At 44.6% G+C, this 15,240-nt stretch overlaps 1 protein-coding gene across 1 annotated transcript in view; it reads left to right on the top strand.

The window, feature by feature from the left end:
* The first annotated feature begins 806 nt into the window (after window positions 1-806).
* Window positions 807-15,240, top strand: part of LOC111978943 (potassium/sodium hyperpolarization-activated cyclic nucleotide-gated channel 2-like) — a 66,336-nt gene continuing 51,902 nt past the window's right edge. The window contains exons 1-3 of the mRNA XM_070448769.1: window positions 807-873; window positions 4,413-5,588; window positions 10,746-11,169. Coding sequence (XP_070304870.1) covers window positions 4,417-5,588; window positions 10,746-11,169 — 1,596 coding nt within the window. The 5' untranslated portion in view covers window positions 807-873; window positions 4,413-4,416. The remainder of the gene's footprint in view (window positions 874-4,412; window positions 5,589-10,745; window positions 11,170-15,240) is intronic.

Below are 15,240 nucleotides of genomic sequence, written 5' to 3' on the forward strand. Positions count from 1 at the left end.
GGAGCCCAGCCAACAGAGAGTTGCAGTAGTGTATACGGGATCTGACAAGTGCCTGGATTACAACCTGCGCCGCTTCCTGTGTGAGGAAAGGTCATACTCTACGGATGTTGTAGAGCATAAACCTGCAGGAGCGAGTCACTGCTTTGATGTTTGCAGAGAATGACAGGGTGTTGTCCAGGGTCACACCAAGTTTCTTTGCATTCTGGGAGGGAGCCACCGTGTAGTTGTCAACCGTGGTGGAGAGGTCTTGGAGCGGGCAAGCCTTTCCCGGGAGGAAGAGCATCTCCGTTTTGTTTGAGGTTGAGCTTGATGTGGTGGGCTGACATCCAAGCTGAGATGTCTGCCAGGCACGCAGAGATGTGTGTCACCACCTGGGTGTCAGAAGGGGGTAAGGAGAAAAGTTATGTCAGTGTGAAATAAAAGGTAGCTGAGGTTTTAGCTTGATGTTGACCTTAACCACAGACCTGAGACCAGATTACCCTAACCCCAGTTTGAACCTAAACCATAGAAGGTTGAAAGAATAGCTGACCTTTTGTCAGTGGTTATAGCTGCAACTTCAAATTCTCCCACAACAATGATGAATGTTGACACTGCCTGTGTACACTGCTTCCAGGTCAGTCCCACCAGACCACCCCACAGCAGAATCTGCTCAACCAGCCTTCCATTCTGTCTCTCTGGGATTCCTCAGATCTCGTTGGATCTCTTCCAAGATCAATTATTATTTTTGGAACTCTGCCTTTTATGCAAATTAATCCAAAGCGTCATACTATACCAGGAAATGGAATTAAGGCAGGCAGCCTCTGCAGAGCGAGAGACACTGTCTTGCAGCTCAGACTGGACCCGGCATCTCACAGACAGCGTCACTGTGAAAAGGTAAGAGACCTGCGGCAAGGAGACTTGGAACACGATAACCTAATTGACCACAGGGAAACTTAGTTTAGCATCGCTGCATGGATGTTTGAGACAAGTTCAGTGATTGCAGACAACCTCTGAATGTCATTGACACAGGCTGTGTGCGATCAGCGACAGTGATTATGAAGGGTGTGTGTGTGTGTGTGTGTGTGTGTGTGTGTGTGTGTGTGCTGTCTCTTATACACATCTAGATGTGTATGCGCGCATCCTCTCATGCAGGTCCCATTGATACTGTAACAGAAGAGCAAGGTCTCAATGTAGAAGGTAAAATATCAGGTTATATATGAAGTTATGTTCCAAAACATGATATATAATTTGGGGGGGGGAAATGTTGGTAAATTGACATGAATTTAAACACATCTTGTGAAAGAGATAGAGCTATTATTTTTCTATYTTACCATGACATAGGCTAATGGAAAGACAGACATGATTTTGTTTGAAATATATTGCAGGGTTATTTTATTTTAGAGAGACAAATAATCACGTTTTTGGGGCAAAACGTCATATATCCACCCCAAGCAACAGAACAATAGTATCCCGATTGGGTTTTAAACGTTACTTGTAATAAAGTAGCTATACTTAAATAAATACTAAAATAATCAACTATATTGTGCAAATATCACCTAGCTGATTTATTGTATCCAGAGGGAACAGTTCATACAATGTGTGTTTTCTTTAAGGACTTTTAAGCMACTTTTTTTTGTTAATAATGAGGGTTTTACAGTTTTTTGATGGATAAATCAAGGGAAGTGTTTTGAGTTGGATTATATAGCCCACACKTTAGTGAAGGATTTTAGGGATAATAAGAACATTGAAAGTCTGTCACAATTAATTTGCTGGTCAAGGATGGATTGATTCTTGAGTGACACAGCTCGTTGTTTGCAGCCAGTATAACCCATTATTGTTTCCCGTCGCTAGATCTTGTCTCTCCTGTTCATTCGCTTTTTAGAAGAGATCCTCTTTAGGCCAACAGGAACAGATATCACAGGCTCTAAACTGTTGAAGGGATCCATAACCAAAAGGTCCACGACACGCAAGAGCTAAAAGGTAACGTAACTCTAGGTAGCCACCGCGCGAGCACTTGAGAGTGACAGCTGTCTTTCACGGTATCTGGCTGACTACGCCAGGGGTTAACCAAAATGAATAATATAAGGTTCTGATTACGTTCCTAAGTGTGGAAACAATCTTTAGTCATACCTAACTTACGAACGAACAGACAAATATAATGATCATCATTCGCTAAATGACCCACTTTTGCGCCAGCTGCAAAAACCATACGGAACGTCCCGTCCATCTGGACAGTGGATATAGCCATAGTCATATATTTAGGGTTCGTGCTATCCGGGATCCTTAACCCTACCCTACCCTTACCTTAACCTTTTTCCTAACCTTAACCTTAGCTCTTACCTTAACCATTTTGCATTTAAACTTCAATGGGGTAGGGACATCCCAAGGACCATATATTTAGAGAGTTTGGCCAACTTTTAGAATTGTTTATATTGCTCTAATTCTAGATATTGAGTTACATAGCATTTGTTTTAAATATATATATAGCTATTCCCCATGTAGTGTTAATGGCGTGCTAACATGACTGCAAACTGAACGTTGTAGTGTCCTGTAAATGCATCATAATGCAGAAACCTCAATCTCTCATCCATAGAAATAAAATGAATAGAACAAGCTTGGAACCTCTAACCCTGGCAATTTGACTGGTAAACTCACAATGGCTGCCTGGTATTGTGATGCAATCATTTCTATGGTAATGTAAACTCAATGTCCCAACCATAGAAATAGAATCGAATATCCTTCCATCGGCCTCCTCTGGTCATTCAAATATATGTAAACTGATGGCTCATGCAAAGGAATGTATTTTTTGTAATTGCAGTTGCAAGCTTGTGGGAGGAGCTATAGGAGGATGAGCTCCTTGTAATGGCTGGAATGGAGTGGAGTGTAAATGTGTTTGATACCATTCCATTTAGGCCTCTGGTCAGTTTTTTTTATTTTATTTTTTATTTTTTACCTTTATTTAACTAGGCAAGTAAGTTAAGAGCAAATTCTTATTTACATTGACTGCCTACACCGGCCAAACCCGGGCGACGCTGGGCCAATTGTCCGCCGCCCTATGGGACTCCCAATCACGGCCGGTTGTGATACAGCCTGGATGAGTTGAGTTGAATCAAAAAATCACAGCACATATTGATGGGTACACTTCTTGCTTTTAGTTCCTGATTTTAGTTACTGCTTTGCTCCAATGGGTACACTCGCAATTGCCGCCAGTCCACCCATTATGCCATCATTGACTTGAATGGGGATGCCTGTTCTATTGCTTCTATTTCTAAGGTCCCAACACTTTAAATACATGGCTCTGGATATAGCAGACTTGGCAATAAAGAAATGCTGGCCACTTTTTCCCGAACCATTGATCTCCCTCAAAGGCATCCTTGTCTTATATCAGATCAGGAGTTGGGGTCCTTTTTCAGAGCTGTTCCTTAGTATCCTACTGCTGGTCTGGTTTGATCACTGTATGATTGATTAAAATGCAATACGTGCTCAGCTCACCGGGTTGTAAATGCTTGGATACAATTTGAGATGGATTGAACATTGTTTCTGTATTGTAAAGTAGCCCTAAAATAATAATGTGGTTACAATAAGTTATATGGTCCTGTTGATGGTGGTAACATCAGGCTATAACTGGAGATAGAATGTAACCCTACCAGAAAGAATWATTTCGTGCCTGCGAACGTTATGTATCTGTTCACTGATATTCTAATCTAAGGTCTGGGTGACTGTACCCCACTTCTTGGAAAGCTTGGTGTAAAATGAAAGCTGTATCTTTGATGATAATCTTTAACGAAAACCCAAATATTTAGATTCAAGGACATGCTTATAAAGGGTGCATTTCGATAGTTGCGGCCTCCTCCCCTTATCTCTTGATATCCATTCCCTGAAAGTTATGGATGTCCATTGGGAAGTTGCTGTTACTGAGTTGAGGTAAAGGAAAAATACTAGTATCACTTTGAGGTCTCTTTCAATGTATTCCACCTGTAYGGACACTAGAGGGCGCTACACGCCTGTTTGTCATTGAAAACACCCTTTAAAAAATTATATCATTGGTTCATTATGACGTTTTAATATAGCTTTTGAATGCTGTGAGTCATTGACCCTCAAGGACTCCACATTATGATTTTAGCTGAAAGCTTGTTGAATATTTGGGGAGTTTGATTGATTAGAATTGCATGGCTGGTTAATTTTAATAAGGCTAAAGTATGTGACTTAATGTGACTTAATCACAGAGCAACTGCCATCAAATTTGTATTAGATGTGATAAAAGAGAAACTATCTTGAAGCGATGCTTAGATGATCTCTGAAAGTGAGCACAGCCACAGATACCTGCTCTTGTAAAGTTTGCAAAGAAGTCACGTCCACCCTCCCTCTCTCTCCTTTCTCTCTCCACTATCTCTCTCCCCCTCTCCTCTGTTCCTGATTGGTTTTCTCTAAAGATAAATGGAGGCACAATTTGACATGCCCATGGACAAGAAGGCGACCATGAAAAAGAAGGCTGCGGGCGGAAGCGGATGTAGCCACATCAGCGCGCCCAAAGCTGCCGCGTCCAATTGTAGGAGCAGCAACAGCGGCAATTGTGTTGACTCTGTCCCCGCTGCTGCTGCCAGCCAGAGCGCCCCAAGTGTGAAGCAGCTCGGCGTGGCCAGCAACGCCGTCATGGACGAGGCTGAGGATGATGAGGAGGAGTCCAAGTTTCAGCATCCGTGGCTGCGCCGAGTTGGGGGGAGCAGCAGTAGCGGTGGTGGTGGAGGCGGAGGAGGTAGTATCAGAATGAAGAACTTTAAGCCAGGAGGGGGAGCCGTGGCCACGGCTACCAGAAATAACTCTACAAACGAGCCCAGCCTACTGCAAGCGGTGGACGCGCCTGCTGCCACTGAGCCCACCGTAGCATCCAAAGTGATTGATACCACAACGTGTCTGGGAGATAATGCCGGGCGCGGCGAGACCAACAGAGTGGCAGGGGCGGAGACGTCTGGAGCAGCCATCACACTAGAGGTTTTAAACGCGGCAGCAGGTGATGGTTCCAATAGCACCGCTCCAATTTCAAGAATGAAATGCAACAAAAACGGAGAATGCAGGAGGGACTCCGGGACCGGGAGCCTGCGCTCGATCATCTCCAACAAGACTGCCGGGGCGGGGAGGGCCGAAGACGGAGGGACCCTTAGGCGTGGTGCCTGTAACTCAGCCAGGGCCAGCATGGATGGCTCCATGACAAGCTCCATCACGCAGGGCCACGGGGAAGTGGGCGCAAACCCCGGCATCACCCCGGTTTCCACCGGCGTCCCCGAGAAAAAAGACTCCAGGGTGTCCTTCTCCAACGCGCCGAGCAGGAAAGCCTCCTCGTCGCTGCACGGCTCGACGCAGACCCAGACGACCCAGCAGCCCAGGAATTCTGTCACCTTCCAGAAGCCCGAGGAGGGACCCCAGATCCAGACCGAGGATGCCGAGCCCGGCGGAAGCACCTTCATGCAGCGACAATTCAGTGCCATGCTGCAACCTGGAGTTAACAAATTCTCCTTGCGTATGTATGGGAGTCAAAAGGCGGTGGAGAGGGAGCAAGAGCGGGTTAAATCAGCGGGCAATTGGATTATCCACCCCTACAGTGATTTCAGGTAAGGGTTAAGTGCTGCGGTTGGTATCTATGAGTGTGCATGTTGGCATTGTCATGGAGGGCCTTTGTTTGGCCCCATAGCACCATCAACAAGTGATAATGAGAATMCAGGGGCCCAGAAGTAGAATGCCTATTATCAATGTGCATTGTGCAACACAGTCTATTGTCATTAGTTGTTATAAACCAAACATAATAACCCATTTTGGCCCACCTGTTCTGGCTGGTATTTTAGCCTATACATTTTGATTACATTTTATTGAATGGAACCCATCTATGTAGTGATTTGCATTAAACAATAGGCCATTGACAAAGACAGGTTTTTTAGTCGTGCTTTTTAGTATATTTCAAAGACAACCTGAGCGCAAAGCTTTTTTGGCAAGGTATAGGCTTTATGAATAGCGATGATATCGTGTCCTTTCAAGGTTGTAAACAACAGCCCTCTATTGAATGTCTGGGATAACCAACCAAGCCTCGCATCGATCTCATTCAGAACAATATGCTAATCTTAACCCAACGTTATTAAATCACGCCAATTACTAGGCTATATACCGTGGGGCTAGATTAAAATATGGTTTGTTTTGCGCCGATGTCAGCGTCGTGGCCGGCTGTGCGCTGGATCCTTGACTGACAGGACTGCCGGGGTGTGTGATGGACTCAGTAATGGAATGTCACCTTGAGCCAAGTGTGCTAAAACCTCAAGCATGCTCACTCGAGACATATCCGCCTCTATGACTCCCCGGATCAAGCATTTTAATAATGACGGGTTCGCTTTCCCTTTTATCACGGTTTTATCAGCGATAAGGAGAATTGACATACATATGCCTTTGAGAGGGTCATGTTGATTATGAAATGCTTTATTTTCGCGAAATGGGCCCATTGTATACAGGGTCATGGAATTGCATCTTTGTGCCACTGAAGTTCGTGAYAGACACATGGGCGCTTCCTTCCTTCGTTTCAGCACGACTCGCGAGTGGACAGCTCCCGCTTAACCAAGAGTGGAGCTTCGGCAGCTACTTCTAACTACTTTCGATTCACACATCGCGCTGTTTCTGCTCAGCTCATGTTTACGAATCTGATCAAATAATGTTGATTCAGGACAATACTTTATTCATACGTATCCAATATGTATAATTTGACCGTGTAGTTTCGAAGAGAGTTAYACGACACCAGAATTACAAGTCTCTCATAGGAGTAGGCATGCCCATAGTTCTCACAAATAGCGTCACTTACAGGGTTAATAAAATATGACATTGTTGTGGTGTAAACTGCGGAGCCGTGTTCACTATCTCTAGGTACACGGTTAAGACCTAGTGCGTCAGTCGCAGTGTAATGACTCAGCGTTGTACCTGCAGCGAGCCCGCTCTGACTGCCCGGCCATGAACACTATTATCAATGAACACAAGCCTACTAGCCCTGTACTGACTATCATCATCAGCAGCACCCAACCGTGTAACCTGCTCTTTAAGCCTCGGCTCATTGGATTTTACTGTATTAGTTTGACTACAATACTAGTACCATTTCACTTAAGCTATTTTCTTTTCCCATGCAGTTTATACAAATATGCATAAACATGCAATTAAGGCATATGCTGCTACTGTTGCTGTTGATAAGAAAAACAACATAGGCCTATGTTTACTACAATAATAAAACGCTAATATATACACTACATGGCCAAAAGTATGTAGACACCTGCTCATCAAACATCTCATTCCAATGTCATGGGCAATAATATAGAGTTGGTCCCCTCTTTCCTGCTATAACAGCCTCCACTCTTCTAGGAAAGCTTTCCACTAGATGTTGGAACATTTCTGCGGGAACTTACTTCCATTCAGCCATAAGAGCATTAGTGAGGTCGGGCATTGATGTCGGCCGATTAGGCCTGGCTCACAGTCGGCGTTCCAATTCATCCCAAAGGTGTTTGATGAGGTTGAGGTCAGGTCTCTGTGCAGGCCAGTCAAGTTCTTCCACACCGATCTCGACAAACCATTTCTGTATGGACCTTGCTTAGTGCACGAGGGCATTGTCATGCTGAAACAGGAAAGGGCCTTCCCCAAACTGTTGCCACAAAGTTGGAAGTACAGAATCGTCTAGAATGTTATTGTATGCTATAGTGTTAATATTTCCCTTCACTGGAACTACGGGACTTATCCAGAACCATGAAAAACAGCCCCAGACTATTATTCCTCCACCAAACTTGACAGTTGGCACTATGCATTTGGGTAKATAGCGTTCTCCTGGCATCCGCCAAACCCAGATTCGTCCGTCGGACTGCCAGATGGTGAAGCGTGATTCATCACTCCAGAGAACGTGTTTCCACTGCTCCAGAGTCCATTGGCAGCRAGCTTTACAACACTCCAGCCAACGCTTGRMATTGCGCATGGGGATCTTAGGCTTGTGTGAGGCTGCTCAGCCATGTAAACCCATTTCATGAAGTTCCCGGTGCACAGTTATTGTGCTAACGTTGCTTCCAGAGGCAGTTTGGAACTCAGTGGTGAGTGCTGCAACTGAGGACATACAATTTTTACRCGCTTCAGCACTCGGCGGTCCTGTTCTGTAAGCGTGTGTGGCCTACCACTTCGTGGATGAGCCGTTGTTGCTCCTAGACGTTTCCACGTCACAATAACAGCATTTACAGTTGAGCAGCTCTAGCAGGGCAGACATGTGACGAACTGACTTGTTGGAAAGGTGGCATCCTATGACGGTGCCAAGTTGAATGTCACTGAGCTCTTCAGTAAGGCCATTCTACTGCCAATGTTTGTCTATGGAGATTGCATGGCTGTGTGCTCGATTTTATACACCTGTCAGCAACGGGTGTGGATGAAATAGCCGAATCCACTCATTTGAAGTGGTGTCCACATAAACTCAGCAAAAAAGAAACGTTATCTCACTGTCAACTGCGTTTATTTTCAACAAACTTAACATGTGTAAGTATTTGTATGAATATAACAAGATTCAACAACTGAGACATAAACTGAACAAGTTCCACAGAAATGTGACTAACAGAAATGAAATTATGTGTCCCTGAACAAAGGGGGGTTCAAAATCAAGTAACAGTCAGTATCTGGTGTGGCCACCAGCTGCATTAAGCACTGCAGTGCATCTCCTTTCTCATGGACTGCACCAGATTTGCCAGTTCTTGCTGTGAGATGTTACCCCACTCTTCCACCAAGGCACCTGCAAGTTCCCAGACATTCTGGCAGGAATGGCCCTAGCCCTCACCCTCCGATCCAAGAGGTCCCAGACGTGCTCAATGGGATAGAGATTCGGGCTCTTCGCTGACCATGGCAGAACACTGACATTCCTGTCTTGCAGGAAATCACGTACAGAACGAGCAGTATGGCTGGTGGTATGAGGGTCATGTCAGGATGAGCCTGCAGGAAGAGTACCACATAAGGGAGGAGGATGTCTTCCCTTTAACGCACAGCGTGGAGATTTCCTGCAATGACAACATGCTCAGTCCAATGATGCTGTGACACACCGCCCCAGACCATGACGTACCCTCCACCTCYAAACCAATCTCGCTCCAGAGTACAGGCCTCGGTGTAACGCTCATTCCTTTGACGATAAACGCGAATCCGACCATCACCCCTGGTGAGACAAAACCACGACTCGTCAGTGAAGAGCATTTTTTGCCAGTCCTGTCTGGTCCAGCGACGGTGGGTTTGTGCCCATAGGCACAAACCCACMATTKTTGCCAGTGATATCTGGTGAGGACCTGCCTTACAACAGGCCTATAAGCCCTGAGTCCAGCCTCTCTCAGCTTATTGCGGACAGTCTGAGCACTGATGGAGGGATTGTGCATTCCTCATGTAACTCGGGCAGTTGTTKCTGCCATCCTGTACATGTCCCGCAGGTGTGATGTTCGGATGTACCGATCCTGTGCAGATGTTGTTACATGTGGTCTGCCACTGCGAGGATGATCAGCTGTCTGTCCTGTCTCCTTGTAGCGCTGTCTTAGGTGTCTCACAGTACGGACATTGCAATTTATTGTCCTGGCCACATCTGCAGTCCTCATGCCTCCTTGCAGCATGCCTAAGGCACGTTCACGCAGATGAGCAGGGACCCTGGGCATCTTTCTTTTGGTGTTTTTCAGAGTCAGTAGAAAGACCTCTTTAGTGTCCTAAGTTTTCATAACTGGGACCTTAATTGCCTACCGTCTGTAAGCTGTTAGTGTCTTAACGACCGTTCCACAGGTGCATGTTCATTAATTGTTCATGGTTCATTGAACAAGCATGGGAAACAGTGTTTAAAYCCTTTACAATGAAGATCTGTGAAGTTATTTGGATGTTTACAAATTATCTTTGATCGATAGGGTCCTGAAAAAGGGACATATCTTTTTTCGCTGAGTTTACTTCTGTATATATAATGTATTTTCTACATTGGAGGTGTACTAAAACAATGATTGACAACAACAATGCTCATTCTCATTCATCAATCATTAATTTTCATATTCCTTCAGGTTATGCTTCAATCCTATACCCCAACCTGAGCACTCCGCTCTGCCACCTCTGGTCTCTTGGCCGTCCCACCCCCACTGAGGGTCAGCTCCCGCTCAGCCCAGTMAAAGCTCTTCTCTGTCCTGACACCCCAGTGGTGGAACGAGCTTCCCCCTGAAGCTAGGACAGCAGAGTTCCTGCCCATCTTCCCAAAACATCTGAAACCCTACCTCTTCAAAGAGTATCTGTAATAAGACATCTCAGTCTTATCCCCCACCCTATAAAAACATAAATAAAATAAAATTGCATTTGTCCTTTCCTACTAACACTGACTTTGCTGGTAACTACTTTATTCAGGAAGAATGTACTTACTGTGATATGTGGTTGTCTAATCTTAAGACGAATGCACTAACTGTTAGTCACAATCAATATTAATTAGCTTAACATAACCCTTCAGCCTAACATATTGTAGGTCTTTGTAGTTTGCTTACACACTCACCAGTTTTTGTTAGAAAGTCTCCAGTGCCTGTCCATTTCCCTCTCTTGCCTCTATCACTCTGCTTTTGTCCTCCATTCTATCCTTTTCCTCCACCTCTCCCTCTCGCTTTTACCTTTCCCTCATCCACACACAAATCCACTCACTCCCTCACGCACACACGCACGCACACACACACACACAAACTCTCCCCTCTCTCTCTCTCGCTCCCTTTCTCTTTCTCCAGGTTCTACTGGGATTTCACAATGCTTCTCTTCATGGTGGGTAACCTGATCATCATCCCGGTGGGCATCACCTTCTTCAACGACGGGACAACCACCCCTTGGATCATCTTTAACGTMATCTCCGACACCTTCTTCCTCATGGACCTGGTCCTCAACTTCCGCACAGGCATCATTATCGAGGACAACTCCGACATCATCCTGGACCCCAAGACCATCAAGAAGACGTACCTGAAGACCTGGTTCATCGTGGACTTTGTCTCCTCAATCCCCGTGGATTATATCTTCCTGATCGTGGAGAAGGGGATCGACTCTGAGATGTATAAGACGGCCAGGGCCCTGAGGATCGTACGCTTCACTAAGATCCTGAGTCTGCTGAGGCTGCTGAGGCTGTCCCGGCTCATCCGCTACATCCACCAGTGGGAAGAGGTAGGACAACACTCCACACAGCCCCCCGAAATGCTTCATGGCCTATAATAATTATCATAATGAATTGCATCTATTCGTCACTTTTCACAATAGTTCTCAAAGAACTTGAAAGGGGGGGAACTCAAACTAGCCTCATCAACTATTTATTGTCCTGATGATAGGAGAAAGGATGATAACTATAGTATACACATAGTACCATTCTCCTGGAGCTTGTAAGATGGAAACTCATCTCATCCACTACTAATGTGTAGTACCCACTCACAGCATCGTGGCTACATAATACATGGTTTAGGATAGTCACCATAGATAACTATGCTAGAAAGCTACATGGCTATGCTAGAAAAGTACACGTATTGTCAGAGAGAAGGTACAGTAGGGAGGTAGGACAGCATTGTATAGAAGCAATTTGCAGAAGCTCATCTTCTGCAAATTGCTTCTATACAATGCTCACAGCACCATCACGCAAGTTCCCAATGATAATGGATTGGATTWAAAAAATGTTTACCACACTTTCCACTGTAGGTCTAAAGTGCTTTACTCTAGATGTAAAGTGCTTTTACATTGCACAGTGGTCAACTCACCTCACCCACTACTAATGTGTAGTTACCCTTGGGAGAAAGTAGGCTAACATCCCTACGTGACCCATGGGTTCAGGGTAGTCACTAGATGGCCAGGCTAAAGAGGACAAGTGGCTATTGTCACGGAGGAAGTAGTCTAAGAGCCAGGATCGTGCTAATGCTGATGATCGTAATGAAAGTGGGTAGGGAATTTTAGGCAGTGATTTTGAGTAGTGATGGTTAGTGAATTGTGGGTAGTAAGTTGGGTAGTGAGGGATAGTGAATTGGGTAGTGAGGGGTAGTGAATAGTGTGACAGGTTGTCCAGACAAGTTGTCTAGGTGGAAAATCATAGAATGCTCTGCCAAGCATGAAATATTTGACAGGTACACCGCACTGTTCTGTACCCAGGACCTCTTGGTCCCCCATCCATTTGGACTTCTTTATAGATTAATATCAAAGCAGAGCTTTGGTCTAAGTGCCGTCAGGTCACCGAGTTCCATCTAAGAACTTTAGTTGTTGGCTGACAACCAATAAGCTGTGAAACAGACGTTCAGTCTGGACCCAGCCCTGTCTGTGTTTGTTCCTAGTCGTTTGTCGAGGGCCAGGAGGTTTACTTTGCTGTTCTCGACCTGTGTGTTGTTGTTGGCAGGAGGGTTTAAACTTTAAAACACACTTTGCATCCTAATCACCATCAGTGCCGTCGCTGTCTCACCGTTTGACCCGCGACTCCCAGAAGGCGTCTGCTCATCTTGATAAGAAACATTTTAGAAGAGGCAAACACAGTTAATAAATGAAGAGGCCGAGGAGGAGCAGGTGGGGTGGTAATATGGCACACTGGAGGGGGTGCTCACTATGATTATATATCTGGCTAATTGTTATTATTATTATAATTCAGCTAGGCTAGCGTTCCTCGTAGGTTCGCCTTTAATTGTGTCACCATTCATTTTCTGTCTCTTTGTTAGCTTCGGATGGTACTTGATTGGTTGGTTTGTCCTTTGGCCATTACTAGTTATTCGTTCATCTACAATATTTAAAAAAATATATATTCTACCTTTAATTAACTACGCAAGTCAGTTAAGAATAAATTCTTATTTTCAATGATGGCCTAGGAACAATGGGCTAACTGCCTTGTTCAGGGGCAGAACGACAGATTATTACCTTGTCAGCTCGGGGATTCGATCTTGCAACCTTTCGGTTACAAGTCCAACGCTCTAACCACTAGGCTACCTGCCGCTCCCTGTGGCAGGTAGCCTAATATACCTCTGCTCTATTCATTTTCCCCCCGCTACTGTGTTCTCTTGGAGGGGCCTTGGTCCGTCTATCTATCCCTCATCTCACATCGATGCCACATAAGGTCTGATGGGGATAATGGGATCATTCAAACTTTTCTCTTATGAAAGTATTGGCAGGCCAGGCATCGGGCGCTAGCTGGCATTTTGCAGTGGTGTGGATGGTGGATGCACCGGGCCCTGTTTGTGCCCCTTGCCTTTGGCTAATTGGATTTCTGGAGACATGATGTGACAAACACACAGAGCGGTGCATGATGGTTAGAGGAGGATACTTGGCATGCATGGAAGAGAAGCGCTGAGATGGGTTGGTGTTAAACAGGCATAGACAGGCAGACAAGTAGACAGCAGTCAGATGGACGGATGGAGCAGTTGGCAGATCCTGAATGACTGGCAGATCTATCCCTCAGATGCCATATTTGAATACTTCCTAAATTGCATCCTTCCTTTTGATAATCACTGATCTGTATGTAGTTGGATAACTGAGTTCAAGATCTCTCCACCCTCTCGCTCGTATTCATAACGTCAAACAAGGAGGCATAGAAGGAATGAAGGAAAAATGCTTGTATGTAGTGTTTGTACAGGAATGATGGAATGAAAGAAGGATGCCTGCTTTGAGTGTTTGAACAAGGCCATAGAGTGGAGTTTGGAGAGGAAGTGTTGACAGTCCCTCTCCACTGTTTAGGGTTGAATGGTGTGCCCTTAACTTACGCTGTACTCTCTACTAATGGGAATTGCAATGGCGACATAACTCTTTGTTCTGTGGTAGTAGCAGGTTTGTTTTTGCTTTTGTTGTTGTTATTCACTTGTCCAATTGATTACGTGAGTGTTTATTGTTTTACACAATAAAGACTGGAGGTTCTCAAGGAATAAGTCATTCTAGTGATTACATTTTCACACAGAAGCGCTGAGAATACGCCTCAAACTGTTTTCTATTACTGCTTCCCTTTGGTTGTCTGTTTACGGTCAGTAAGAACCGTGATGCTGTCCATGGTGCTGATTAGAGTTGTTGGGTTCTGAGAATATGAAAATATWCTTATTCATGTCGCTGATGGAGTGCTGAGGTTTAGAGGGTCTACACCAGAAGTTAWTGGTTACAGGAGGAAGGTATGTCGTCTGTGCAACTAAGCTTGGAATGTGTTGAGTGCAGGAAAGCGATTACATGTGGCAGGTATTTGATAAGGAGAGACGGGTGGAGATCTTAGAAACTAACAATGTCACTGAGGGAGAGAGGGTAATGTATAACGTTTACATTATGTCAGGATATGTTATTGTTAGCCATCAGGGATCCTCTGGGAGGAGAAGAGACACGGTCTGGTATCAATAACCATGACAGCCTTGAGTTGGGGAGGAGTGATCACTTTGGGGTAGAGGGTCAGGTTCGATGATGTGAGGAAGAACAGATATCACTAAGGTTCTGTCTAGCAACAGAGATGCATTGGCTGTTCAGTTGTGGAGGAGGAGACTCAGCTTAAAAGAAAGGGTTAAATATCAGTGCTCGTGTGATTTTTTTATTTTTTTTTGTCTGAGTGACAGCTGTGTTGGTTAAGCTTCTCTAGTGTCCGTGAGTTATTTACTCAAAATKAGAACCTAACAGAGCCGTACAGTTTGCCAATCAGTTACATGTTGGCACCAAACGTTCCATTAAAGTAGCATTCTAATCTGCATTCTCTGTAGAATGTAATTGTCTTGGAACCTGTGGGTGCCAACATGCTGCTCGTACGGATCCTATATATCTTAAACCGAGTTAGCAGAACTCTGTATACTGTTAATATGGCTCTGGTACCGTACTCTTAGAAATCAAATCAAATCACATTTTTATTAGCATTTTATTAGCATATGCGCCGAATACAACCTTACAGTGAAATGCTTACTTATGAGCCCCTAACCAAACAATGCAATTAAAAAAAATATGGATAAGAATAAGAAATAAAAGTAACAAGTAATTAAAGAGCAGCAGTAAAATAACAATAGCGAGACTATATATACGGGGGGTACCAGTAAAGAGTGAAAGTGCGGGGGCGCCGGTTAGTTGAGGTAATATGTACAAAATGAGGAGAGAAAAAAAAAACAGAAAATCACATTGTGGGATTTTTAATGAATTATTTGCAAATTATGGTGGAAAATAAGTATTGGTCACCTACATTACAGCAAATTCTGGTCTTCAAAAGACCTGGGAACTTATTCTTAAGAGTGCCCTCTTCGTCGCACGGTTGTTACCTGTATT

This window comes from Salvelinus sp. IW2-2015, linkage group LG19 (genome assembly GCF_002910315.2).
Source record: "Salvelinus sp. IW2-2015 linkage group LG19, ASM291031v2, whole genome shotgun sequence".
Lineage (NCBI taxonomy): Eukaryota > Metazoa > Chordata > Actinopteri > Salmoniformes > Salmonidae > Salvelinus > Salvelinus sp. IW2-2015.